The following is a 27,358-nucleotide window of genomic DNA, read 5'->3' on the forward strand; positions in this document are numbered from 1 at the left end:
GTCTCATCGCTAGTGATTCGTCTGTTGAGGCTAAAGTGAATATTTTAGACGCTGCTTTACATATTAAAAAGATTAATGTTAGTCCTACAATAAAACTAGCACATAACAAGTTTCTATAATGAACAACAGCCAAATATCCTTTCACAAGAGTGCAAATGAAGTCATTCGTCATTCCAAAGGATCTTCAATCTTTGTTTTACGTCCCACGATTATGCCAGCTAGGCTAGGCGTGAACAATGAAATGAAATCTGAGTTTTACGTCCCACAAATATGCAAGATAGGCTAATGGGAAATCTTTGAATTTTACGCTCCATGGTTTGAAATCTTTGAGTTTTACGTCCCACATCTATGTCTGCTAGGTTAGTGAAAACGGTGATGATGAGAAATGAATGAAATCTTGGAATGAAGAAAGTGGATGTAAACGGGGAAACTCCGAGGAAATCCACGTGCACGGCGTTTGTCCACAACAGTTTACTTGGCTGAAACAGGATTTTGAACCTGGGACCCCATGCACCATAGGTGAACGCATTACCACTGAGCCAGCGAGGCCCCCTGCCGAAAAGGTATCAAAATTTGACCATGGTCTCAAAACAAGACGAAGCGAAGATATGTGTGTATTAACCATTGATAATATCATATGATAGTTTTAAATAAATTGTATATCTGTCTGTCTGTGATTTGGGGGGGTCAGACAAGGGAGCCAAAAAGTTGTCAAAATTTGGTCATGGTATTAGACAAAGACGTGGCGTTTTGGGGAGTTCAACCAGGGACCCATGCATCATAGGTGAACGCTCTACCACTGAGCCACCGACACCCCCTGATGAAAAGGTATCAAAATGTGATCAGAAACACCCGAGCTAAGATCGAACGAGAGAAACAATGAAATGAAATCTGAGTTTTGCGCCCCACGCTTATGACGATTAGGCTAATGGGAAATCTTTAAGTTTTACGTCCCACAGTTATGTCGGCTAGGCTAATGGAGACGGTGATGATGAGAAATGAATGAAATGTTGGAACGGAGAAAGTGGGAGAAAATTCACGTACACGGTGTTTGTCCACCACAAAGTTCACTTGATTGGAACAGGATTTTGAACCTAGGATACTCCACGTACACGGTGTTTGTCCACCACAAAGTTCACTTGATTGGGACAGGATTTTGAACCTAGGACCTTCCACGTACACGGCGTTTGTCCACCACAAAGTTCACTTGTTGGGAACAGGATTTTGAGCCTGTGACCCCCATACACAAGAGGTGAACGCTCTATCACCGAACAACCGAGATCCATAAAACGAGAGAGAGAGGTCAAACCACAAAACTCATGGATATTAGTGTCAAATTCATGTGTTCAATGACGATACTCTGAAATCAATAACACATCATCTAAGGGGATTGGACGGCCCTTTAAATTGAGTTTCCGTATTTGCTACAGAATAAAAATATCATACTGAGTTAAGTGATAGCTTTCGTAATCATTCAGACATCATACCAGAGTTAGAGAGAGAGAGAGATATTTCAGTTTAAAGTCCCACAAGTATGCTCCTTACGTTGTAAAACGGACGATATTAGTGTCAAATACACATTTTTCGTGGTCGCTGAAACTCTGAAAGAATAAGTATAAAATTCACGTACAGAACGTTTATACATTAGACAACGACTCCCATGGAATACGAAAAAAAGTTACAATTCATTTCAACTATTTAAAAGGTATGCTATTTTTTCCCTTGAAACTTCTCCTTTTTCCATATAACGAATTGAAATCTATGTATGTATATACATATAACATATATATATATATATATATATATATATATATATATATATATATATATATATATACTGTTTATATTTATAAGTAACGAGATGCATTTCTTTTTTATTTTAGGTTGAATACAAATAAAGATACGCGTAATCCTTTCCTTATCATTACTGATATTATTATTTCTTTGTCAATTACTTATATATATTAGTAAAACAAAGAGCTAAAACAGTAGGAAAGGAATTATTAAAATTTGGAGCAAACGTTATTACTGATGTCATCGTCGATAAACAACCTATTAACGAATCCTTTCATCAACGAATGAGTGAAGCGAGATCCGTCTTGCAAGACAAAGCAAAAAATAAACTGAAATCTATGCTAGGATCTGGATAACAACGAAGGAAAAGAAGAATTACACATCATTCCATTTTTAACCCTTCATCATTACACATCATCAAGCGCAAGAAGAAGGGAAAGAAGAAACGTACACAGAAAGCAAAGAAAAATCAATCTTATAAGAAGAGGAAGTTATCCCACGATATCTTTGATTAAATCATCACCATCATGGCTTTTTTACATCATCAATCCTGCGAGTGTGTAAAAAGTGAACTAGATACTTTTTCTACAAAACCAACGCAAACCAGTATATTGGATAATCACATTGTTACATACAAACCAATCAGTTCACTAGCTGATAATGCTCCTATAGAATTTGTCATCCCAGGAACAAGTGACGAATACATAGATCTACCACATACTCTTCTTTACATCGAAGCTCAAATCATTAAGCCTGATGGATCAGCATTTGTTGAAAGTGATAAAGCTGTGGCTCCTATTAATGACTTTTTAAATTCTATGTTCAGTGAAGTGGAAGTGTATTTAAATAAACTGGTTTCATTTCCATCTCATAATCATCCATATCGATCATACATTGAAAAACTGTTAAATTATGATGATTCTGCTAAAAATACTCACCTTCAATATGCGTTCTGGTTTCAAGATACTGCTGGACATATGGATGCAACATCTAGTGGCAATAGAGGATTTCAACAACGTTATGAATTAACAAAAAGAGTGCAAAATTCGACATGCTTGGACATCTTCATTGTGATATTTTTAATCAAGATAAGTTTTTAATCCAAGGAGTAGAATTACGTCTCAAGTTAATTCCTGCAAGGCCAAACTTTTGTCTCATCGCTAGTGATTCGTCTGTTGAGGCTAAAGTGAATATTTTAGACGCTGCTTTACATATTAAAAAGATTAATGTTAGTCCTACAATAAAACTAGCACATAACAAGTTTCTATAATGAACAACAGCCAAATATCCTTTCACAAGAGTGCAAATGAAGTCATTCGTCATTCCAAAGGATCTTCAATCAAAAACAATTGATAATTTATTTATGTGAGTATTACCAACTCGAGTGATTGTGGCGTTTACACAAAATGATGCTTACACAGGAACAATAACTTCAAATCCATTTCATTTCAAACATTTTCACATCAGTTTCTTCTCTGTATACATTGATGGAAAACCTGTACCTTCAAAACCTTTACAACCAAATTTCGAAAACAACCTCTATGTTTCCTCATATCATACCTTATTCTGTGGATCAGGTATTCACTTTTCCAATCATGGCAACAATATTCCTCGCATTGCCTTTCCTCAAGGATACACTATCTTTGTTTTCGACATTACCCAAGATGGAGAAGCCAGCGCTGTGCAACATTGGAATCTAATCTAACATGGATGTGTTCGTCTGGAAGTTCATTTTAAGAATCCTCTACCAGCACCTGTCTCGTGCATCAGATATGGCGAGTACCAATCTCTCTTAGAAGTGGATCATCAGAGGAACATCATCATGGATTTTTAAAGGTACGTTATTTAAATACCGTATCATATATGTACATGTCTGCATTTTTATAAATGATGTCCTCTACACTATATTTATTGAATGCTTTTCAAACAAACTCTTTATTTCACAATCATATCGTCTTCGTATATGCAGCCAACCAAATACCAATACATGTTCCACTACCTGCGGCTATCATCATAAATACAGATCCCTCGAACGAACTTGGCACACACTGGATTTCCGTATATATTCATACTGATGGACGTGCCCACTACTTCGATACATTTGGATTTCCTCCATATGTAATGCAACATATTCAATTTATACGTAGAAATTCCATTTCTTATACATTTAATAATAAACAAATTCAAAGTGTGAAATCGTCCCTATGTGGACATTATTCATATCTTTTCCTTTGCTTCAAAGCTAAAGGAAAGTCCTTAAATGAATTTCATTACACTTTCTTATCAATTCCTGAAAAAAAATGATCGTCGCTTGCTGTATTTACTTTTACATGTAGTCATTTCTCCTGTATACATATCATCATGTCTTCATTCTTCTTCTTCTTCTTCTTCTTTGTTTGTTTTGATTACTTTTTTCATTATAGATAAAATTCTAGCTATTATTATTGCAGGTAGTCATTTCTTCTTCTTCTTCTTTATCATAATGTGTTTGTATATATTATCATATGTTGGTTTATTTGTTCATGATTATAGGTAAAATAAATTTTAAGTTATGTTTTTCAATTTTTTATTTCAGAGAGTAAAAGATCGTCATCGTGTGTATGAACATCATGATTGTACAGTATGACTTCTATCTACGTTTCATCACCATCATCAACAACAGTAGTATCATCTGTGAAGTTATCATTTATTGAACAGTGAACTTTGTATGTGTAAAAACAACACAACTATGTACATGTGTATGGGCAGCATCAGTGAACACTATATGGCAACTCTAAAGTTATCATCAACTGAACAATGAAAAAATCTAACGCACGCTCTTTTAAAAAATGTACTATACTTACCGTTGTTTTAATTGTGTAAATATCATCATCAACATCAATAAATACATTGTATTCTTTTTTCTCTTTGAAAACAAATGTTTTACTTCTTATTTTCTCCATTTTCAAATAAATAAATATGTTTTATGATCAATTATGTAATTAAACACACATATCATAAAACATATTTTTAACTCATTGAATTAAAGAATTTCATAGTGTTTTTTAAAAAAAGGATCTACAACTGATTTTTTAATTCAATGATGTAATCACATAACTAAATAATAATAATAATAATAATAATAATAATAATAATAATAATAATAATAATAATAATAATGAATTCAAATACTTAATCTGTTATTCTTTCGTAAATTAAACCAAGTATGTGAATTCAATATTATTATGATAGGACTTTTGTTTTTAAAATTTAATATTAAATATTTTAGTTCCTTTTTTTAAAAAATAAAGTCCTATCATACTCAAGACAAAGTTGTATAACAATAATAATAATAATTTCAAATACTAATTTTTATTTTAACATTCATTTAACATTCATTATTATTATTATTATCATTATTATTATTATTATTATTATTATTATTATTATTATTATTATTATTATTATTATTATTATTATTATTATTATTATACATATCACTTATAGTATACGAGAAAAAATATGTTAGGATTTTTTTCTTATAAAAAATTAGTATACAAATTAAAAATCCTATCATATTGAGGTGTATGAAACGAACACAAAACACACACAAAATAAAATATTTCACTTTCACTATATATATTTTTATTACATTTGATATTACATTGTTTAGTATACACGAAAAAACAAATCAATTTTCTTCTTCTTTATGAAGAGACGTTCACTTCATTGATACCCTCCGAAGGTTGAGTATCGGTTTCCCTCCACCATGGCTGTGTCTGTACACTATCAAATAAATCAGCCATAATTGAATCTATGAGTTTTTGTTTGCAAAATACTTTCATTTCCAATTTTAATCTTTCACCATCAATGTTCACATCACTGGTCTTATCAAGAGAGACACTTGAAAAACTGATGTTCATACCATTAATAATACTCTGTTCATCTACACAGGTATGGATTCCGGCAAGTCCTCTGTATGTAAGACACTGCGATTGTACATGATTACGAATAGTATCTGTACACAAGTCAAAATATTCACGTAGCACAACACTACAAACTTTACTGCTTTCCACAGCATGTTCAATACACGGTAATATTTCCAAGAAATAAAGCCAATCACTTGAAGTACACAGTGTTTCGAGCAGCATGAAGTGTTCCTTTCTTCTCTAACATCACTAATTTTTCACCCATTAGTTTTCGAACCACCAGTTCGTTTTTTCGACCAAGAGATTTTATAAATGTAATTTCCACTTGAGAATTTAAATAGTCCGTAACAAATGGGGTCAAATGTACAAGTTTCTCCCACTCTGCCAAATTTAAGTCCACTCCAAACACAACTCCTTTGCCAACACGAATCACTGGCTCAAATGTATCACTATCCAGTCCAATACAAATTAATTTGGTTTTCATTGAATTAAGTCCATATTCAACATTTAACAAGTACTCTTTCTTGGTATCCATATTTGATGCACAAGCACTCAAAGACATGTTACTCCAGTAGACGCTCAACACAGAATAACGACACTATGCATACAGATGACTGCGCATGCTTGAAGAGGAAGGAGGGCGAAGAGGAAAATTCATGTTTGATCTTGTTTGTACATGCCACCATACACTTACGATGAGTATACCAGTTCAGTAAATTCAATATCGTACATGTTACGCCCAGATACATTAATCTTCATTCCTTTATATATTAAACAGACATTCCCACTTTGTAAATACGTTAATAATGCACCATTATCTGCTTCCAATTTTTCAGTACAACGTCCTGGTAAAATCACTTTTTTGCCTCCTTCAAATGTCACACATGCCTTTCTACCATATACCGTTGTAATTATCTCACAGTTTACAATACGAAATGGTACTCCAATCTCCAAATCTCGCATTTTTGTAAAGGGAACCATTGATGCTTTGGAACTTAAGCTTCAATGCATTGGATGCATTGGAACTTAAGCTTAACTAATAAACTCATTGACGATGACATCTTTAAATTTTGACGTTTCTTCCTTTGAAACAGCTGCTAAGAGAATGATCTACACAAGCACATACGTTTCGCTTACGCTCTTCGTAGGAGGGATGGGGTTTGGCGATTCAAATTACTAGCCAATACACGACAAGAACACGAAAAAGGCATGTTTCATCTTGTTTCTACATCTGGTAGGCGTCCAAGAGTATACTTCCTTGTTCTAGCATAGCAACACACTGGTTTACACCGGTTTAAGCCCCGTGTGAACGTTCCCACGGCCAAAATTTTCCCACGGGTATGAACCCCCTCTATTCTATTGTCGGTTGGTACACATTTGGTATTTCCTCTTCAATTACCTGTATATTTAGTTTTTTATGTAAGCTGATTTCTATGTTTTTTAATGGAAAGAAGTCTACAACAACCTTACTTTTGATCTAGCATCATACAAGAAAATAAATAAATTGACAGAATGAAACGATACATAATATTCCAATACTACATTAAATAGCTGTCACCTAGACGAAAGAAAAAGTATACTTGAAGATTTGAACATGCATCAGTTGATTGATAGTTAAGACAATGTATACTGACATACTGCTTTGTGCTATAAGATTTAAACGTGGAACATCTGACTTTTTGTTTTTGTTGTCTTACCATAGAAAATTTCTCTGTTTTCCCTGCTTGCTACACTATTTGTGTTATGTATTGTATAAATTGCATTTGCAAACATATTTTCCTATTTTACTACGATCCCCAATTTTAAAAATTTTAATAAGGTCAATTACATTATTAAGCAAACAGATTTTGTCATATCTCCCATTGCTTCAAGAGACAGAAGATACACGCATTTTCACTTGTGAGAATACATCTATAACTACCGGCCGCAATAAAGTAAAATGATTAAAGATAGAATATGCTCTTCGGACGCTGAATCCATATATATATATATATATATATATATATATATATATATATATATATATATATATATAAACATTATTTGCTATCCTTTACTCTTTTTCTTCTATGGGGATAAGTGTTGAAACCACAAATCATTAATTTGAAGTAGTTACAGTTTAAACACAAGGTTAAGGGAATAGATAGAATTTATCCCTGGGACATTAAATCGATTTAAAAGAAAAAAAACTCCATATCTTTTACAGTTTATGCTCTATTAAAATCTGAAACCAGATGTATTAGTCAATACAACTACTCCTAGGTTCGATATGGTGCTGCGGATTGTGATGATATATATAGAATTGAGAGGTAGCGTCCATTGTAAATCGCGTTTGTCACTATCTATTACCATTTACGTTCTATGGTGATAAACTTTGAAACCGAAATTGTTAATTTGAACCAGTTTTAGATTGAACATAGACTCAATGTACTTGATGGAGCGTACTTTTGGCAAGCTAAATCGATTGAAAGAAACTCGCATCTCGATATCTCTTACTTGTTTGCTCTATAGAAATGAGTATTACAACTGGAAGTAATAGTAATATTGAATCACTTTTGGCTTTAGTAGATTGCTGTCGATAGTCATTTTATGTTATCTTTAGACGCTGAATTGTTTGTAAATAAAATACACTTCTCGCGATCTGTTATCGTTTGCTTCCTACGTCGGTAAACGTTGAAATCGAAAATGGTTAGTTTTAACCACTTCTGCTTTAAATAGAGCTTTAACGAAAAGTGCTGAAGGACACATCCTAATATTTTCTACACTTTTTGCTCTATGGAAACCAGTATTGAAACCGGAACCAATAATAAATTTGAATCTCTTCCGTCTCGAAGAAAGTCTTAAAGGGGAAAATAAAACCTATTCTCGGGATGAAGAATCGATCGAAGAAACAACTTTTTGATGGAATTTTAACATTTGTGATATAAGAAAATCAGTATTGCAATCAGAAATAATAATACATCTGAATCACTTCTGTTTTTTAACAGTGCTATTGATAGTCATTATACTTTGTATTGAGAGGGGGATTTGTTTGAATAAAACTGCTTCGCGCTATGTGTTACCATTATTGTTCTATGACGATAAGGGTTAAAATAAGGTATTGAGGCCGTAAGTAATGGCAAATTGAAGAGCTTTCGGTTTTAGTAGAGTGATGTGTATAGTGATAATATGTTGTATTTATAAGTGGAATTATTTACAAAAATCTGCTTCTCGTTGTCTGTTATCATTTTCGTTCTATAGTGATACAGTTGAAACCGAACATGGCTAACTTCAAGTACTTCTGATTTGAATAGGAACTGACTGAAAAAAATTCTTGGGACAATACATTCTTAGCGGAACATTTTTTGGGAAGCAGAATTGATTGTTAAATCCGTATAATGATATCTCCCATTGTTTTGATGCTATGGAAATAAGTATTGAAATCGGAAGTAATAGTTAATTTGATCCACTTCTTGTTTTGGTAGGGTGTTGGCAATAATTATGTTTTCTTGTCTTAAGACGCTGTATCTTCTGTAAAAAATGATCTTGGTTTCTGCTACTGTTTCCGTTGTAGAAATACGTCGATGAACGTTCAAGCAGAATATGACTAATTTTAACAATTTCTGCTTTAAATAAAGCTTCAACGGAGAAGGAGGTAGAAGCTGTCCTTGAGACGATGAATCGATTTCAGAAAACTACTTCTAATATCTTTTACCACTTTTTCTCTACGGAAATCAGTATTGGAACCGGAAATACTTGGAAATTTGAACTATTTCCGGTTTTGGTAGAATTATGTGGATAGTAATATTGTGTTTGATGAGAGGCTGAATCATTTGCCAAAAACCGCTTCACACTGTTCCCATTTTCGTTCTGTAACGATAAACGTTGAAACAGTTATTGAAACCAGAAGTTACCGAAAATTTTAACAACATCCGGTTGTAGATAGTTGTACGAGTAGAGTATTGTACAGTAAAGTAGATAGTTATGTTGTCTTTAGATTCTAAAACGTTTTCAGAAATCGCTTTTCACTAACTGTTATCGTTTTCTTTCTATGACGACAAACGTTGAAACCGAAAATGGCTAAATTGAACCAATTCCGGATTCAGTAGAAGGTTAACGGAGGAAATGAAATGTAATCCTTGGGCGCTGAATTAATTCAAATGACCGCATCTTGAAGCATTTACTGTTTCTATTCTACGCAAATCGGTATCGAAACCAGACGTAATAGTAAATTTCAGCCACTTACAGTTTCGATACATTATTTTGGATAATCATGATGTTGTCTTAAGACGGCGACTGGTTCTCAGAAATCAGTATTCGCTATGTTTCCGTTTTGATGCTATGACGCTAAACGTTGAAACTGGTTGAAACCAGAAATAATAGTAACTTTGAAGCACTCCCAATTTTGGTAGACTGTTGTGATTGGCATAATATGTTGCCTTTACATGGGGAATTGTTTGCAGAAAACAGCTTCTCCCTGTATGTTGCCGCTTTTGTCTATGGCTTTAAATGTAAAAACCAGAAGTAGGTCATTTGAACCACTTCCGGCTGGAATATAGAGCTAACGGTTGAGACTGAACCTATTCTTTTGACGCTGAATCAATATCAGAAAATTGCTGCTCGATATCGCTTACTGTCCTTACTGTGATATATTTCGATAGACACACGGATAAAACCGTTCTATAAGACTTTGACATGTATAGTTTGGAAGTCCAAAAGCTGTCTTTGGTTCCAAAAATGTTAATAACAGTACTTATCCATGATACCTTTGTATATAATTCAAAATGTTACTCGTGATCTTACGCCAGATTGGAACCTCTGTGGTATAACAGATTTGTGGTTGTTCAGGTAAAACTAATATAAATCTTTCCATTTTACATTAGGATAATAATGCTTAAGTCATTTCTACTGTATATCAATGTCATGGGCTAAAGGGAACTTGTTACTCCACGAAACGGTATTTTTTGTCCTTCAAAGTCAATACGATAACAACACACGACTCCATTACTTTGATACAACAAACGTGTATATGTCTAGAACACTAATGCCTCCTGCAGTTAATAAAAGGCTTAACTGGGTGAAGTAAAGCAGCAAACGTTCTATGAGAAAGAACGCTTTGCTGTGTAAAGAGTTCCCTTAGTTGTTCTACCTCTTGTGTGTATGAAATAAATTTTTAATTGATAATATATGTGAACAGATAGGAATGTATTTTGAAAGTAACAAACGAAAACGTAAACACACATAACTGTATCTGACTTCACATTATCTATCCTAAACCACAGTCACTAATCTAATATAATGCAGGAAAAATGCAAGAAAGCAATCAATAATAATAAATATGAACATCTATATATATAAAAGAGAACGCACAAATCCTTTGTGAACTCATCACGCTAATACGGCTGAACCAATTTCTTTCATTTTTGGGGGGTTATTAGGATTTGGACCCTAGATGGTTTTTATCATATCACTTTAATTTTTAATTACCAGTGTCTTGAGATAATTGACCATTCAAGTGTCCATACGTACAAATCCTTTGTTATTAGTTCATCATAGGTAAAAATAAACGTATTTATATGCAACCCGCATGACCATGTGACTCGGCGGGTTAACATAAATGACAGGCGATATAATGTTAACATTTACTGGAATCTACTATGGTTTTTATCATATCACTTGAAAGCGAAAAAGTAAAAATTATCTAAGTAACAAGGTTTATTGCGTTCCGGGGTGACCGCAGCGAAGCGGGGCGGGTTAACATAAATGACAGGCGATATAATGTTAACATTTACTGCAATCTTCTATGGTTTTTATCATATCACTTGAAAGCGAAAAAGTAAAAATTATCTAAGTAACAACGTTTATTGCGTTCCGGGGTGACCCCAGCGAAGCGGGGTGAACGCTGCTAGTATAAAAATATATTTTGAAAGAAAAATGCCTTCTTGCCAGGACTTGAAACGAGGTCTGGTTACTCCAGACTCGGAAGCGTTAACTACAAGGCTACCAAGGTAATATTAAAAATGTTGGTTTGTCTATTGTATTTACATTGCGGATGGGCGAAACTGGAACAATATGGCATCGGATTCGGTGAATTATTTCGAATAAAATCTGTGTGTTATACATAGGACAATCCCTTTGAAAACATTGCCAAGGTCGGTCAGTAATCGACCCTGGTAGAAAGAAAGAACCAAATATGTAAAGATATATATATATATATATATATATATATATATATATATATATATACATATGACTCCAGAGATGACCCACTCTTAGGAACCACCCACCATAAACCGCTCAGACCCATTGTGACTAATTCCAACCCACCAAAACTCATCGTCATTAATTCTGACGTATGATCTACACCCTCCTCTTCGCTAACTAAAGAGTTTACACTCGTAATATAAGAATGCTGTCAAATTACCACTAGGGAGATTATAAAACGGAAGTACATCAAACGCGTCAAATCAGTGTAGCCAGTAGCAAAAACGGCATTTTTCTGTTAAAAAGAATCAAAGAATAATATCCCTTTATATATATGCATTTAGTCTCGTACAACAAGGTTACGGACCCTACGCTTGCCTCTATTCACAGATCAAGTGGGAAGTGATTGACACAAGTTACTTTATGTAGTTATTTATAACAGTATCTTTACTTAAATAACTTTATAGTATGTGTAATCCAGTTTTATGTATGGCCAAATGGAAAAGCAGAATGAAAAGATTTTCGGTTTATATTAGACTCAATCCCAATTGGGATGTTATCATATCACGTTCATTATAATAGTATACCAAGGATTGGTAGGGAGGATTCCGAATTTTTGCAGAGGTATATCTCACAAGCCGCTCCACTTAGAAAGCTGAAATTCGGCATTTTTTAAAATAAGCCGACAGCCTAGCAATTTTATCGTCTTTGATAATTCCCTTCAAATTCTATACCCTTCTATCATTCAATTTTCTTACACACCCCTGGATAGAAAAGGAATCCAATTCTATTTCCAAATCCAATTATATCAATCAGTATCACTTACTTATTGCATCAATTTAAAAAAATGTTAGGTTTGCTGATTTATTTCTTTCCTTTCCAAATACGAAGTAAAAACATTATCATGTCTGGTTTTGTAAAACACGTGATTTTATTGTTTCGGAGTTTCGATCAAGACAATTAACAAAATAGACATGATTAATGCTTCTCTTCTGGGCGCCGCAGTAACTTCCGAGAATTAATTATAGCGTGTAATTTTTTTTAGGAAATTGATACGTATAAATAATGGTTCAGAGGGAGGAGACCATTACACCAGTTATTATCACTAACAGTCACAGAATATACTGCTTTGTGAATACACCTTCTTTTACTTTGAACATCCCCCTAAGTAAAAGTTCCTGGCATACGCATTAATTTCCTTTCTAGTGGGAGGATGCGCTTTTAATATATGATGAGTTGCTAATGGGTTGATATGTAAAAGTAATCGAAAACGATTGATATTAATGTCGAATCCATAGTTTGAGAGTCACTAAGATGAATAGTAACTCTCCTGAAGGTGTTCAAGTCTAAGCTAAGCCCCCATCTACATGGTGGTAATGTAAATTAAAATGCTCAAACTCATTAAGATTAGTGTAGAACTCATAGTTTTTGGGGTCGCTAAGACTTATGGAAGAATTATGGAAGACTTATTTCTAGTCTTGATTATCGAAATTAGTTCTGATCTCATCTCAAAATATACTCGGATTTTTTTTGTAAATTTATTCTGCGGTTCTGGTCACTTCTTGTGAGAATCCTACTGGATAATGGGTCTGGTTTCATGGGTAATGTGCGGGATAGAATTACGCAGCAAAGTCAGGAGGTGAGGACAGACCCACAGATTTCCACAGGAATCCTCTCCGGTGGCACACGGTGACCCAAGAAGGGAGTAAACTGCTGGGACCGTCGATCAATTTTTCGATTCCTGTTCGAACAAATCAGTTTGTGACATCAATATGAACGTATTCTTGACGTACTGAGCCTACCGGTTCTCTACATAGTCATATTGACCCTGGTACTCGCCTGTCAAGAAAGTAGGGAGTCACTGGAGATGGCTTTTAAAATTCCCATGTAATTAAGCTTACAGTATAAATTTTATGTTCATTTTACTCACAACTTTATTACTTGATTGCCTTATGCTATGAACGCTCCATATAATAAACACAAGCTTTAGTATTTAGTATAATAGAAAGCAGTAGATATAAAATGCGAAGCACTGTAGTTTATATTTTTCAATTTGTTTCTCAACTAATACCGACCGTTTTCAACCATTTTTACAAATCAACCCACTACTCAATTTCCAATATATAGAAAATACCCCTCCTGAATAAAAGAGAATGTAAAAAAAATGGTAGGACCTGATCAGTTTATTTATAATAAAGAATTATAATACTGAATTTCATCTCTCGAAGTTGAACTAACTGTGAGTGTTGGAAGCAAGAAGTTAATTATTGGCGATGGCGAAAATAGTTTAATTTTAGCACATGCCGAGTTATTAAAAAAAGATGACTAAAAAAATGGAGTGAACTAATAAAAGATGGGTTGGATATGAAACATATTTTTTGTACTACCATTATGGGCAATTCTCCAACATATTTTAAATATTGAACTGTAACCGTAGATTTACCTACAGTTTTAATAGGTGAACCATCCGCATTATTTAGTCGTCCTTGAAATGGTTCTATTGGTTTTCCTTTTAATACAGATGAAGTATGTCCTATTGCAGATACCGCAGCTCTTGTATCTACCAAAAATTCTACCAACTGCTCGTTACAATTTAACGTTACATATAATGGTTTCATATACATGGTTATAGTATAATACTGATCCTACCGACTGCGCCAGTTGTAAACATTTTTTATTTTTCTCTTATTATTATAATCACAGACCTTGAATTAACATTTAGAACATATGCCATGTACCATCTTTAAATACATTTGTCTAAACAAACAAAAATATGTTTCATATCCAACCCATCTTTTATTAGTTCACTCCATTTTTTTAGTCATCTTCTTTTTTTAATAACTCGGCATGTGCTAAAATTAAACTATTTTCGCCATCGCCAATAACTAACTTCTTGCTTCCAACAGTGAGATACCTAATTTTTCGCAAAAATTCGGACCTCCCTTAAGATATGTATCATAATGAAAGCGATACGCGTATGACAACTTCCCCGCTGGGATTGGGGCCTAACTATATGCCAAAAGTCATTTCATTTGACTTTGCAATTTGGCTGTGATGATCACGCACACATAGTTGCATTCATTCTTTTATATAATAATTCATATATTACAGGTGATTCAAAAATATTTTTTTCAGTAGTTAGCTCCTCTAAAAACTAACAGGCTGCGCGTCAAAAGCCAAGGAATAAGTCCTATTGCTATTATTACAATGAAATGCTATTGCTATTATTACAATGAAATGCTATTGCTATTATTACAATGAATTATGAAAAAAAGATGAAAAGGGAGGCCTTGAAAGTAAAACGTAGACAAATTCACAACAAGAAGCTGCTTACAACGCACTGAGCAAAATGGGTCGGTGGATCGTAATACGTTCGTGAGTCAGAGTGGATCTGTTGGCCGGCATGGGTCAGAATTGATCGGTGGGTCAGACTGGTTTACGGTGGGTGGTGAATCACAGTGGGTCACGTTCTGTTGACCCGCGACCCACTGCCCCACTCACAAATCTTGACCCACTTGACCTACTCCATCTCTGGACTGCACACACGGATAAAGCAGTCATATACAAGTATGTATCTTAACGTTGTGACTTTACTTAACCTCCACTAATTTAAAATAATCTACAAAACATCCAAGATAGTAATTATTAAAAACAAATATAAACATATGGAAATGTAGTTTGGATTAAAAACAAATTATGTCACCCGAGATTTAAACCTGCAATGCTCCATTCAAGAGACAGACAGCTTACCGACTTGTTCACGGCAGAACTCGTAACTTGCGGTTTCAGTTTTAATTATATTGTGTGTTACGTAACAACGCTACCAGATGTCGTTAGTACTGGTGCCAGACCCCTTTCGTACTTGGGATATCACTCTTTTAATCCTCAACCAATCCGATATCAGACCGGATCAGTGATTATATATATATATATATATATATATATATATATATATATACAGACTGTTCCATAATTCGTGTAATTTTCTACAGCACTGGGAGAAGATGAAGTTTTCACACTATTGACGTGAAATTTGGCACTCTTATTCAGACATATCTGAATTTTTCGAATTTCTAAAGGAAATAAGAGAAAATTGCTGTTTAGCCCCTCTTTTAGGAGTGTAAACACGAAAGTTCATTTTGCTTATGGGAGATTAAATGTTAAATTTTGAAAGCAGTTTTCTCCAATAATTATTCGTGAAGATTTTGGGGCAAATGAGTTGTGTTTGTTTCAAAATGCAACAACACTCATTCACAAAGCTAGTAAAGCCGTCTCAAACATTATCTTGGGAAGGTCCCTCTTTTGGGGGGCAAGGGGCGTAAAAAGGTGGTAGATGATGTGTTACCAAAATCCCAGCATTTATTTTCGGAATGCCAGAAAGCGTCAGATTAATCACAAATTTCACAGAATTAATGCTGTAATGCTCCTTACATGTAAGAGTGACTGACAATGGGGCTATAGCCCCCTTTCAAAAATAAAATAAATCACCATAAATATCCTTACACACAGACGAGAAGAAGGTATTTTTTGTTAATTAATGTGAAATTTGGCGTCATTGTAGCAAAAGGGTATGCGTTTTTCAAATCTGGAATGTTATTTTGGTAACGCACCGCCTTAGGGGGGCACAGGAGGCGAAGCAATAGAAGATGGACCTGTATGAAAATTCAAAATTCTGTACCAGAAATGCCATTGAGCGTCAGATTTTTTACAATTGTCACAGAATTAATATTCTAATGCTCCTTGCATGTACCAGTGACGTATATGGGGCTACAGCCCCCTTTCAAAAATAAAAAAAATCACCATAAATATCCTTAGTAGGGACATATGAAAAGAAGGTATTTTTTGTTAATTAGTGAAATTTGGCGTCACTGTAGCAAAAGAGCGTGGGTTTTTTCAAATGTTATATTGGTAACTACCGCATTAGGAGGTACAGGGGGCGAAGCATCAGATGATCTTTATAAAAATTTCAAATTTTATTTTGGAAAATCCAGTGTGTCAGATTGATCACAAATAACACAAAATTAATATTCCGATTATTCCTTGCATGTGCCAGTGACTGATATTGAGCTGCAGCCCCCTTCCAAAAATCACATCAAAAATTCACTATAAATATCCTTAGCAGGGACATACGGAAGAAGCTGAATTTTGTCAAGTAATGTGAAATTTGGCGTTACGATAGTAAAAGTCTAGAATATTATTTTGGTAACAGGAGGCACAGGGTACGGTGGGTAATTTGGTACCTTTGTGGGTCATAGGGGAAGGACTGATAGAAATTCCGAATTTTATTTTGAGAGTGCTCATGAATGTCAAATTAATTGCAAGATGCACAGAATTAATGCTCCATACTAGTTTTATGTACCAGTGACTAATATGGGACTACAGCTCTCTTTGAAAAGCATCATAAATTCAATCTGATTGTTCTTACCCAAAGACCTACTGGCAGAAGCAATTTTTTTATAATTAATGTGAAATTTGACATTATTTTAGAAAAAATGTTTGTTTAGAAAGAATTATTAAGTGACAATAAGATAATACCCATGTGTGGATTTCTTTAGGGTGTGGACTCAGAATTTCTTTTGTCAATGTGAAATGTTGAAAGCAGTTTTCTCTAGCTATTTGCAAGAATTTTGCGGTGAATTTGCATTTTTAGTTAGAAAATACAATAACACTCTTTCGATTGTACCTATAATGGTGCATGCGTCTGGAATTTTATTACGGCCATTCCTTCTATATTTGGCAACAGTAGCGACAAGAAAAATTCAAAGTTTTCGTTATTTGTGTTATTGGCGTGAGCGTAAAAATAATCACTAATATCACAGAATTTACGCTCAGAAGCTACTTCCATGTGCCCGTGGTCATTGTGGGGCTACAACTTCCCCTTTCCGGTCTGAAAATCACTTTGAAAACCACAATAAATATCCATACCACCTTCTTATATGACTACGACTATAAATCTTTTAAAAGAGAAGTTTGGGGAATGATTTATTTCTAAGGGGTGAAGTGTCGAATTGCCACCAAGTAGTCCAGATCTTCCTCCATGTAGAGATTCCTAAAGAAAAAAAAAAGGTTCTATCAAAAATCATGTAACAATGTAGATGACTTAAAACAAAGAATTGTCCAGAGCGTAGAGATGATCACTCCAGATATATTGGAGAAGGTGTTCACAGTGGCTTTAGTAAATCGCATTAATTCATGTCTTGCTCCTTCACGAGGGCTTGCTAAATAAAAGTAAGTTCATTTTATCTGTCTTACACTTACAAGGTGCATTCGCGAAGTCTCCCTTCGAGATTCATGTAAAACTGATTTAAATGCAAAGTTCCCCATGGCTCAATGTGTATTGTACTAATTTTAGCGGCCCATATGGGTAATTTGCAAATTTATGAGTGTTCATATACCCGGAATTCAATCATACACTACTATAACGCTCGGTCACAAAATTGGTTTTAGTTTCTTTAGATGTAACTGAACATGAATGTGGGCATATTCAAAACAAATTGGAGCAAGTACTGCTTCTCTGATATGTGTTATCCACACCGGCCGCCATCTTGGATCCGCCATATTGGATTCAACTTTCGTTTTTTTCAAATGGAAATAAGTGCATGTGACACATCAAATTCATATAAAATATTTTCGGAAATTCATTGGTGTAGTGAGTTTTACCGTAGCTTGTACCATTTGCGAAATATTACATGTTAAATCCATCTAGGCAGTTCGCGAATAGACATTGCAGAGTAATATCAGTTACGCTTACGTTTTTGATGTTGACAAATCAAAACAATTTCTAACTGGAAAAGTACTGTAGGTATAAACAAGCTCTCTACAACATTGGTGTCATAATCTTACAACATTTTTGTGAGTGATTGTTATTACGTCCATACGACCAGATTTTGGTGAAGGTTTACCATATCCTATTTACGTCTGTGTGTATGTATGTATGTACGTTCAGAAAACATTTCGTCAACAATAAATCACGTAAAAGATCACATATACATACAGGGCCATGCACAACTTTTTAATGGTTGAATTTGTGAAGAGCCTCACATTGAACATGCAATATTTTGCAAATGGTACAAGCTACCGTAAAACTCACTACACCAATGAATTTCCGACAAACTTTTGTATAAATTTGATATATCACATGCACCTATTCCCATTTGTAAAACCGAAAGTTGAATTCAATAAGGCGGATCCAAGATGGTGTGGATAACACGTGTCAGAGAAGCAGTACGTGATAAAATCTGTTTTGCATATGCCCACATTCATGTTCAGTTACATCTAAAGAAACTAAAAGCAATTTTGTGACCAAGCGTTATAGTAGTGTATGAATTTCGGATATATGAAGGCCAAGGGCGCCAATCAGGGGGGGCAGGTTGGTGAGCTCGCCCCCCTCTATAGGAAATTGTACTTCGGAAGATCGAAAATCCCATAGATTTTAAAGAATATTTATAGCAAAATTGGAGACTATATTTGAAATGTCGCTTATACTTGCCCCCTCCTGGAAACTACGGATGAAGGCCCATAAATATGCAAGTTACCCGTATGGGCCGCTAAAATTAGTGCAATACAGTTTGGGCCGTGGAGAACTTTGCATATAAGTCAATTTTAGACGAATCCCGAGGGGACACTTCGCGAATGTACCTTGTTAGATTAATGAAATTTTTAAACAATTTAGTAAGTGACAACTGAGCCACACACAAAAAAGTGTTGTTTTAAGAAGGAATAATATGTTTTATTGTATTTATGGTATAGCCTTACTCAACTTGATCCTTATTCCTCGATTGTATATTACGATTTCCTGGCGTGCTTACAAGTGCAGTATACGAGTAAGCTACTGCGTGGAAAGTGGGATCATGCAGTTATTGTGTAAGAAGTAGGGAAAAGTTACTTTTTTATCAATAAAGAACACAATATTAAATCTTAAAGGTCACCTATTAGACTTTTAATTTTTAGAATATTACTTCTCATTAAGTTTTTTTCGTTTGTGGTACCCGCGGCATTTTCCATTGACATTTTGTGTTCTATTTAGAGCTGGTTTTCTTAAGTGTGCAGAAAATATACAAGTGACTTGTATGTCTGATTTTATGTTATAAAAAGAGTACAATTTGGCTTTTGAAAACGCAAAATTCTTTTATTATATTCCAGTGATGCCAAAACAACGAAGGTATATCCTCAATCTGGTACACTGACAGATGATATTCATTTACACTAGATTCGAGATTTTTTTTTAAAAAAAATCAAAGCATTCTTCTACAATAATGATTCCGCATTAATTATAGGGCATATTTACCTTCTTCCAGTACGTCCCTTCTAAGGATATTTATCATAAATTATATGAATTTTGGAAGGGTAGCTGTAGCCCAACATCAGACACTGGCACATGCAAGGAGCATCGGAATATTAATTTTGCATCATTTGTGATTAATCTAACGCTCTCTAGAATTTCCAAAATAAAATTTGAATTTTTTATAGATCCCCCAAATAATGATTCGACCCCTGTACCTTCTTCTCGTATGACCCTAATAAGGATATTTATGGTGATTTCTTTCTTTTTTTTTTAGAAGGGAGCTGTAGCCCCTTCATGACCATGCAAGGAGCATTATAATATAATATTAATTCTGTGACATTTGTGAATAATCTCACGCTCACTGGCACTTCCGAAAAAAAAAATGGAATTTTTATAACGATCCATCATCTGATGCTTCGCCCCATGTTGCCTCCTAAGGCGGTAGTTACCAAAATAACATTTGCTACAGTGACGCCAAACTTCACTAATTAACAAAAAATACCTTCTTCTTATATGTCCCTACTAAGGATATTTATGGATTTTTTTTTACTTTTGAAAGGGGGCTGTAGCCCCATATACGTCACTGGTACATGCAAGGAGCATTAGAATATTAATTCTGTGACAATTGTGAAAAATCTGACGCTCACTAGCATTTCCGGAACAGAATTTTGAATTTTCATACAGGTCCATCTTCTAATGCTTCGCCCCCTGTGCCCCCCTAAGGCGGTGCGTTACCAAAATAACATTCCAGATTTGAAAAACGCATACCCTTTTGCTACAATGACACCAAATTTCACATTAATTAACAAAAAAACTTTCTTCTCGTCTGTGTGTAAGGATATTTATGGTGATTTATTTTATTTTTGAAAGGGGGCTGTAGCCCCATTATCAGTCACTCTTACATGTAAGGAGCATTACAGCATTAATTCTGTGAAATTTGTGATTAATCTGACGCTTTCTGGCATTCCGAAAATAAATGCTGGGATTTTGGTAACAAATCATCTACCACCTTTTTACGCCCCTTGCCCCCCAAAAGTGGGGCCTTCCCAAGATAATGTTTGAGACGGCTTTACTAGCTTTGTGAATGAGTGTTTTTGCATTTTGTAACAAATACAACTCAATTGCCCCAAAATCTTCACGAATAATTATTGGAGAAAACTGCTTTCAAAATTTAACATTGAATCTCCCATAAGCAAATGAACTTTCGTGTTTACACCCCTAAAAGAGGGGCTAAACAGCAATTTTCTCTTATTTCCTTTAGAAATTCGAAAAATTCAGATATGTCTGAATAAGAGTGCCAAATTTCACGTTAATAGTGTGAAAACTTCATCTTCTCCCAGTGCTGTAGAAAATTACACGAATTATGGAACAGCCTGTATATCTATATCTATATCTATATCTATATCTATCTATCTATCTATCTATCTATCTATCTATCTATCTATCTATCTATCTATCTATCTATCTATTGACAACAGTAAATTCAAGAGTATAGATTAATTCATTCTTGATTTTAATTTAGGGAACAAATGCTTTTTATGAAAGCAAGGGGCCTGCGACGAATAGATGATTAAAGGCCGTAAATGTAATTCAAACTTCAAATGGAACTGAGGTTACTTGCCGACCGACAATGGCTGACTTAACAACATGTTTGATAATAGCGGGTGTAATGGTTGATTTAAGAACACATTTGGTATTGCCTGTGTAGTTAAGTGGACAGCGCGTGTAACTATCATTCTAAGGGTCCTGTGTTCGAATCCCAACCTGGATTAAGAGTTACTACTTTGAAAGGAATGAAACATTGTTAAAGAGGTTCGCGATTGATACTGAAAGAGATTTATCCCATAAACGTAGAAAAACCCAAGACAGACACAGGGGAGAGGGGGAAAGACGCAGACTGTTTATCCTTAAGCGTTAAAATTTAATTTATTCCCATGTCTCTCTTTCCTTTCCCTCTTTCCTTCTTTTCTCATTTTGTTTAGCTTTCCATGCTTTTTCGGTCTCTGCATGACGCGTATTATTATTTTGGTTTTCTTTACATTAATTCCTATCTCTTAGAACTTAACGTGAATGGAATTTATGCATATTGATCTCGTGGTTGTTTGATCTCGTGGTTGCGAAAACTATTCTACTACTGGAAAAAGCTATCATTTCTTATAAACCCAACCTCCACATTCTAAAGTTTCTGGCTGTACAAAAATGTTGGTCATCTTTTTTTTTAATTGCACGACTAGCAGGCTAGAATTCAATCGCAAATTTCTACTAGTTAGAATCATCCCATGAACGAAAGAAGTGTTTTCCGTAATCAGCTAGCTCTGTAGTATTTTTAGCGCAATAAAAGAAATCAGTGGAAATGTCCATTGCCATTGTCATTCGTTAGATGAAACACCAGAACCTATTCAATTAATTAACTATATTTTCCGTTATTATTCTTCACTGATTGTTGCGAAAATATAACAACGAATTAAAACTATCGCACATTTGGAGCAAGAATGAATTTAGAAAGTTAGCTGGTTTTACATATAGCAATTACAAAAGGTTAATTTTAATTGTAACTTACCTCATCGTGGTGGTACCAAAAAATGTATGCTGGTGGTTCCGGACTATATTTAATTATACACGTCAAATTAATAGTACTTCCTTTATCCACATGTAGATCCGGAGCACCAAGTATAGTAGCGGTTGGCACTGTATAAAAAAAGAATATATAAAAATATTACTATATATTTTTACATTATATATGATGTTTGTATAAATAGATAGATGTAAATGTATATAAACAGTGGCGTTTTTACGACTTTGTTTCGAGGGGGGCTTTGCTAATTTTATTCCTGGAAATGTGAAAATTCTGTAAGATATTTCATTTACTTTAATATAACAAATAAAATTTCGGGAGGGACCCCGGAACCCCTCTTAAATACGTCACTGTATATAATATATAATATATAGATACATCTGCTGCTGAAATGACGGAGATATGGAAGATACCTACAATGTAGGAGACCTAAAAAGAAGCAAAAAAATGTCTAGTAAACTTAGGGCGCAAATGCCTATTTCCAGACATATACTATCACATAGCGGAAACAACAAAAAGTAAACTTCAAAGATCCATAAGTCGAGAACTGCAGGACCTATCGTAATTAGGTCAAGGATATACACAGGAACTAGTGTACTCCTTAATTAAATATCCATATTTCAACTTCTTAGGTAAAGGAGATAATTCTACAGAGGAAGTTGGGGTACAAGGAGACATTTTAAAGTACTAATTAAGCATAAATGTATTGGAAGATAACATCTAAAAATCACGTCATTTCTCTATCAGTGATCGAAGATGAATAATATCACTTTTCACTTTCATGCAAAAGCAAATATTATTATCAAGAAGTATGCAACCACACATAATGCATTTTCTCTTCAAAGAAAAGATTTTTATAACACGTGGAATCAACTTAATTTTTAAAATATTCTTTCTTGATTTTCTTAAATACCACATTTATTAAGTTGTACCTGTTAAGTAAACAAGCAAAAGGTACATTACATTGGACAGTTCAACAATTATTTCTGTTCAAAAATACGAATGATTGTTCTTGTTGAACAGCAGTGAGTGATTATAGCGTAACTGTTTAATAGATAGAAACGCATTTAGAGAAAGGAAGCCTGGTCGTTGATCTTCCAATTTGGTTAGCGTAATCACCTTCGGCACGGGAGATTCGGGAAGCTCGTATGGTTCGTATCTACGTGAAGCTAAGGTTCACGTCGCATATAGCCTCGGTGTTAAATGAGACCCCAATCTTGAATTCTATAAATCAGTGATCACTGATCTGGCAGAAAAATGAACTCGAGTGTTCGATTTGGCGCCAGTTGCTCCACCACCATCGTGATCGGAATATCAACTTTCCAACTTTGTTCTATAGTATTTAATGTTTTCTGCTGCACGTGCACTTCTCTGATATTTTGTTTAATCGTCAATGGAGATAATAAGGTCCTATTTATGCTATTTGTTTTTAACTTCTAACAATTTTTACGTTAGGAGTTTTAAAAATACATGTGAACAATATCAAAATAGAAGAAAAGCTTTTAATGATGCGTAAGAAATCACTACGCCATGGATTCAGTGGCGGATCTTGATTGACAGCAGATCAGTAAAATTGTAACTTTGATTACAACAAGATAAAGGTAAGAAAGCTTAGCCAATACTGTATTCTTGTATGCAAGCTGCTTCAGCTATATGAGGTTTTCTATGCTCATCTTGTGACGATAAATTTAAATCTTTATCAATATGATGTCACTCAAGAGCTGCTACTACATGGATAAAACGCAATAATATTATAAGGTAGGTAGACTCTAATTATACGACTAAAACTAATGATAACACCATTATACAATAATAAACGTACCCTGTAAACAAGATAGCGATTCTCTGAAATGTTTGAAACGCCACAAATACAAAGAATTATTGATAAATAAGTCACAGTTCATAATAAGTGTTTGAAATGTCCACCATTTTTTTTCTGCATTGAATTGTGGTATTGCAAACATTGAGTAAGATTTCGAAATTAATGGTGGTGACAGCGGCGTGAAACTGAGCAATTTAAATCTTCACGTTGCAGATGGATTACTGCTTATCAAAGCCTTGATATAAGGTAAAGAAAAAAATCTAGGGTGAGATTCGAAGACCGGGTAGCCCCATACTGCAAGAACTTATTTTGAAGGTAGTATTGTGTGAAACCAGTACTATGTGCAGGTGCTCCATCTTGTTGTCACCACATAACACTTTGAACATCGAGAGAGATTTTCAAATACTGCAGGTAAGACGTGTTGAAGGAAATACAACTCCCCTTGCCCTGATAGATGTAGAAGAAGGAGATATGGACGTAGTATGTGAGTGAATATTAAAGCTGCCCATACATTTATACTCCATCTCGCTTGGTAACTTATAGTAACAGTTTGATGAGAGTTTTCTCTAGCCCAAATGTGGTGGCTATAGTTATTATAGAATCCATCCCGCATAAATTTTGCTTTGTCTCTCTACAAAATAAATCTAACAGCATCAGGATTTCGATTGATTAGCTTTAGGAGTCAAGTGCAAAAATCAACCCGTTTTCAACGATCGCTCTCTATTAAACGTTGAATATTCGTGTAATAATACCGATGCCATTGATGGTTATGAAGCACACTTCAAACGAGTCGGCGATCTATTGAGCGACTAACTGAGCAATTTATCACTTACTTATATTAGGATTACGTCGCACTGACTCCAGAATTCCCTCCTCTGTCTCTGGAATGCTATGGGTGCTAGGTCAAACTCTGTCAATTGCTGGGCCCGATCTAATATTACCTGAATCTCGAAGTCTATCGTCTAGTCTAACAAAGACGCATGGACGTGGGTGGCGACTTTCTGAATTTCTTTGAGCGTATATTTTACTAGCTTCAGCAGAGTTGCCATGACTCTTCTCCAAAAAATAAATACATGTCACAGTACTCATTGATTTGGTATGCCATTTCATATCTAGGTCGACAATGGACACTAGCACGATCACTTCTACAGATACTGGAAAAGCACACAATGGAACAATGTAGAAAAACACTCTTCTCTCCTAAATAGTATGTGATTGGGATGCCAATAGAGCGCCCTAGTGAAATACTCTTTGCTGTACTATAAAGATATCCAAGAAAGTTCTGTTGCTTTTTGTGGAGGTCTGTGTTCAATTGGCCTTCACACTGTGAGAATGGAGATAAGGCGAAGGTCAGTTGTTGGTGTGAATATATCCAACATACTACCTGGTTGTGGCAGTTCAGTTACACCGTGAACATGCGTAAGGGCAGAGTGAACATGAGACCTACACAGAGCGTCATAAGGATGTATATGCTCTACGAGTTCAAACTGAGGTTAAACGCCGTTGCAGCGGGACGTGAAGATATGCCAGGCCTTTGGTGAGGCTGTCGTGACTGCGCGGACAGTGCAGCGATGATTTAACAAGTTTAAGGTCGGTGGCGAAACACTCACGAAAGACGCACCACGTGCCGGTAGACCAACACATGTACAAAATGAAGATCTTCAGGCAGCAATTGAGGCGAACAATGGGCAAACATGTGAAAGACTTGGACTAAAATTGAGTGTGAGTGGAGAAACCGTTCCGAAGCACTTCCATCAACTTGGGAAGCACTACAAATTGGGTCGATGGGTCCCACATCACTTGACTCCGGGTCAGAAGGCAATGCGAAAAAATACCTGTATTTCTTTGCTGTCTCGTTGGAAGAAGTCGTTCAGATATGATGAGAAGTAGGTCCTGAACGAAGCTCCACGGTGCAGTCATCATTGATTAGCATATCATGAACTGGTTCTGAAACAGTCGAAACCAGCACTGCACCAGAAGAAGGTCCTCCTGTGTCTTTGGTGGACTGCTTGCGACATCGTGCATGAGGTCAGAGCTGGTCAGAGCATCAATGCTACTGTGTACTGTCAGCAGTTGAGTCGTGTTCAAGAAAAACTCAAAACTGGAGTCAGCACTTCTGAATCACAAAGAGGTCCTCCTGTTACAGGGCAACGCTAAGACCCACGTGTCTAGGATGACCCGGGATACCATTCTACGCCTTGGATGGGAAAGATTATTGCATCCGTCATACTTCCCGGACATTGCACCGTCCGATTATCACCTTTTCCATTCCTTGGACCATCACCTTAGAGGACGCGAGTTCAAATCTCTATTAGAGGTGCAAAATGTACTTGATACCTCTTTCACTTCACGGCCCACCAATTTCTGACCCGATGGAATTCATGGCCTTCCAGAACTTTAGCAGAAGGTCGTCGATGCTGATGGGGACTATTTTTTATCTTTCAGGTGACATATCGATGTTGGAAGGTGATTTGTGAAATAGCGACAGAACTTTCTTTGTTATCTTTATATTATGAATTTTAATATGAAGTTTTCGAATAGACTTAGCAATAGTAAAAATCTTACAATACACAAATATACACAGTATTGTAATTAAAATAATGTTATTATACAAACTTTATCGAAACAGTTATTGCTGTCGCATGTATTTTACAAATTGACGTCTTTTGATGTTACTTTGGATCGAATTTCTTTGCAGTACAACAATACACAACAGAATTGTTAGGTTTTGCAGTTATGTCAGATCATTTTGTGGTTGTGGGCACAGTCCTGCTATGAGACATGTCGAACAT

The 27,358-nt window shown here is 35.1% G+C and overlaps 1 protein-coding gene across 2 annotated transcripts in view; it reads right to left on the reverse strand.

Moving 5' to 3' along the window:
• Positions 1 to 27,358, reverse strand: part of LOC145678411 (zwei Ig domain protein zig-8-like) — a 998,947-nt gene that overhangs the window by 205,592 nt on the left and 765,997 nt on the right. For both annotated transcript variants that reach the window (XM_081748532.1, XM_081748533.1), the window contains one exon: positions 22,730 to 22,857. In XM_081748532.1, coding sequence (XP_081604658.1) covers positions 22,730 to 22,857 — 128 coding nt within the window. The remainder of the gene's footprint in view (positions 1 to 22,729; positions 22,858 to 27,358) is intronic.

The sequence above is a fragment of the Thermobia domestica genome, chromosome 2 (genome assembly GCF_964235325.1).
Source record: "Thermobia domestica chromosome 2, izTheDome1.hap1.1, whole genome shotgun sequence".
Lineage (NCBI taxonomy): Eukaryota > Metazoa > Arthropoda > Insecta > Zygentoma > Lepismatidae > Thermobia > Thermobia domestica.